At 45.5% G+C, this 3483-nt stretch overlaps 1 protein-coding gene across 1 annotated transcript in view; it reads right to left on the bottom strand.

Annotated features, from left to right (window-relative positions):
• Window positions 1–2774, bottom strand: part of CHMP1B (charged multivesicular body protein 1B) — a 39294-nt gene extending 36520 nt beyond the window's left edge. Inside the window, exon 1 of the mRNA XM_026848823.1 lies at window positions 2643–2774. Coding sequence (XP_026704624.1) covers window positions 2643–2774 — 132 coding nt within the window. The remainder of the gene's footprint in view (window positions 1–2642) is intronic.
• Between the last annotated feature and the right edge of the window lie 709 nt (window positions 2775–3483).

Raw genomic sequence — 3483 nt, 5'->3', positions numbered from 1 at the left:
GAGCTGCGGGATACCGGGGAGAGGCGGGGGGGGCAGCGGGGGTCGGAGCCGCCGGTCTGTAGCGGATCCCTTGGAGGCGGTCGGGGTTAGTTACAAAACTTTGTGCAGCCTGGCGCGGCCGCCTCGGGGGGCCTTCGCCTCTCTTCCTAAGGCGTTTTCCGTAAAAACTTTACCGACTTGTGACAGGAGCGGTTTGGCAGTTTGACAGTGTTTGGGGGTGTGGGTGTGTGTGCGTGTGTGTGTTCTTGTTGCACGAGGTCTCTGTCTTACTATGGGCGTTCAGCTGCACGAATCCTAAAAAACTCCTCGGATTTTGGGCAAGACCTGCCTCGCCAAATGAATAGTAGAAGGAGTAGAAACCGCGTTACTCACTGCTTGCTGTCCGATCGGCTGCTGCAAGCTCCATCACCTCCTAACCCTAGTACCCAAGGTCTGTCCTGGGGGCTCAGAAAGGGCCCCCCCCCGTGTTGCCCGGCGGGGTGGGAACCTGGAGGAGGTCAGGCAGCGGGCTGGGATTCTCTACCCTAAACTATTTGGAAGTTCTTTTCCAATTATGTGTGCCTGCGTGCAAAGCAAAGCTGGTTTCCTGCAACTCAGGGCCAGTATTCGGTGTCTTCTCAGCCGGAAAGTCACTCTCCTGTGCTCCCTGCCTTCTCCCACCCACAAGCATCTCTCTTCTACACGTCTGTTAAGCCACTGCAAATCTTTAACCCCGTTTATTATTCCATCAAAAAGAGCGTGGCTGACTACACAGGCGTACACATTGTCTTCCGCATGCTGCATTAACAATAACAGTTTGTTCATGCCTCCCATAAAAAGCAACAAGGTAGGTATGAATAATGATGTGGATCACTGTTAAAGGCCAAGAAATGAATAATAAATGAAGGTGAATCGAGAGCAGGGACTCTCCCACTCTTTATGCTCTTGTGTTCTCCTCAGAGGCAGGTGTGACTCGTGTGTGTCCCATTCAGAAATGTAAAAACAATCCCCTCGTCCTCCTGCATGTTGCGGCTGCGGCATCCAGGAGTAAGGAATAAAGGCTTGATCTGTGGAGGGGAGAACAGCAGAGTCTGGTTTCTGCCTTCTACTCCTTTATATCTTAGCCCTCCTGCATTCCCACAGCTTAGTTTAAGGAGAACGGTAGTAATACCTTTAATTTGCCATTGCTGCAGACCTTTGACCTCATGGGAGTGTTGCTTGCACACCGTCCCTGCTCAGCTATGCATTAGGGACATAACTTTACAGTAAATTTAGCTTTGTTGCCTCATTAGGCATCAGACATACAGCGCTGTAGTAAAGTCTATGTGCTCTGTAATGATTCAGCTGCCAGAAGGAGAGACTTCGAACGACCCTCGCAAGCAAAAGCCTGAACTTAAATTCCTGCCCCAGAGAGTGTATCAGCAGCTCCTGCTCAAGTTCAGAAGTAACTGCTGGCGCAGCAGGGTCCGGTAATTTATGATAATTTAAGTTCCTTGAAGGACCACTTTGAAATCACATTGAGATTGAGTTATCTTGGAGAGTAAATTAAGCAGCATTTAGGCTGGCAGTGGAAACTCATTCATTAATTAACACTGCTTGAAGGAATGAAATTCTACCCGTATTTTCAAAATGCTCCTAATCCGGATTGGTTTTACGGCTTTCCCAGTTCTGGGCTCTGATGATCAGGTTCTGTCCTCAGCTCTAGCTCTGGGACTCCTGGGTGTGATCCGGGCTCCAGGATGGGTTTGGCCTGTGCCATCAGCGCTTGGCCACAGCAAGGGGTGAAAATGGTGATAGCTTCTGCTCTGCTTTGCCTCTTTCCTTCATGCTGAGCACCCTTGGTGCCGCACCCTGAGGTTATTGACAGTGTTTGTGGAGTTCCCAGGGGCTTCGTTGTCATCTGCAGAAGAGGATAGCATTTGTCTTATGGATTTAAGACATGGGTATGTCTTATGCGTCATATATATGCCTTGCATGTCTGTGTTTAACTCCCGCTGGTTTTAATGGATTAAGATCAGCCAACAGTTGCCAGATTTGCAGGCAAACTCCAAGCTTAAATTCACCATCCATGGTGAATGGAGCGAGGGATGGTGACCCAGAGTGGAAGGGAGCTCAGGATTTCTCTTACTGAAGTCAGGTGCCCAGCCATGCACATAGTGGGCCAATTCTGCTCTCATTTACACCAGAGCAGTTTCTGGGGTGAGAACTGAAGTTATGCCATTGGGATTCAAACATTTAAAAAAAATAATAAAGAAGATATCATTTGAAAGTTACAGCCTGGCTTTTCCCCTTTGCCACCACAATCTTCATGCAAAAATAATCATTCAGAACATCAGCAGAGAATCTAAGATACCACAGGGAATCAGCAAGGTACCTATTGTCTACTGCCACGCAGAATTAGAGTGCAGTACATAAAGGGAGAACACAGATGGCTGTAAAATTTGAGCATAATATTGAACATGGTTTTTTGATGTTGCAGAATTGCTCACAGATAAACCATAATTTCGCGGGGGTTTTTTTCTAGCCAAGATATTTTTGTGGCCCTAAAAACTGTTTCTTTCAGTACATTTTAACAAAAGAATGGGTTTCCTCCATAAACCACTACAAACTGGTACAGCAGATGTCAATTTATGTCAACATCAGCTGATTTTCTTCTCCATTACCCTTTCCTGCTGGATCTTTGCTTGTCTAGCAGGTCTTGTCTTCTTGACATCCAATGTCACGTTGAAGGTTTTTTCGCGTTTGGTGCTAGAAAGCTTGACTCGATTGTCAAAAATTGGTGTCGTCATCCGCATGATGGTCGTTATGCATTATTGATAGTGATGGAAAACTCACGAATACAGGCGTCCTTGCTGCAGGGCCTTAGCCTTTTCCTTTGGTTGATCATCGCTTTATCTTCTCTCTGCATTTTAGTAATAATGTCAACAGAGACATTTCATGCTGCCTTCACCACGAAAGAGTGGCACCACCCTGGTCCCGGTGCCGCAGCCAAAATCCTCTTTCCTGATGTCATTCGAGTGGAGTTATGCTGTTTTTTTACTTTATCACAGAATCCTAGAAAACATTCTGATTATCAAAAAGCTGTTTTCTCAGGGAATCCTAGCTCTTACTGATGCAGAATTAAGAGCAAACTCTTGTACAGCGAGTACTTTGAAGTTAATAAATAATTCATGCATTTTTCCTCACTTTTACAATGTAACTCATAAAACTGGGAAAATAGCATTAAAAGGAAGTCCCACTAGTGTATTGACTAGTGAGAGAATAACTTTTTAATATAAGTATGGAAATTAATTCATAAAAATATGAATTATCTGCTAACATTATAAACACAAAAAGTAATATAAACAAACTGTGGAAGACATAATAATCTTTGAACAGGACCCCAGCTTGCCCATTTCTGTGGAGGGTGCCAGCCAAGCCTCATCCAGGGTACAGAAGGTTTTTCCAACTCAATTTAAACTCACCGCTTGCTGTAGCAGTCACAGAGAGCCTTTATTTGGAGGG

The sequence above is a fragment of the Athene cunicularia genome (assembly GCF_003259725.1).
Source record: "Athene cunicularia isolate RWA chromosome 4 unlocalized genomic scaffold, athCun1 chr4_part3, whole genome shotgun sequence".
Taxonomy (NCBI): domain Eukaryota; kingdom Metazoa; phylum Chordata; class Aves; order Strigiformes; family Strigidae; genus Athene; species Athene cunicularia.
Note: the sequence above shows the minus strand (reverse complement) of the source record. Positions and strands in the feature narration are given on the sequence as shown.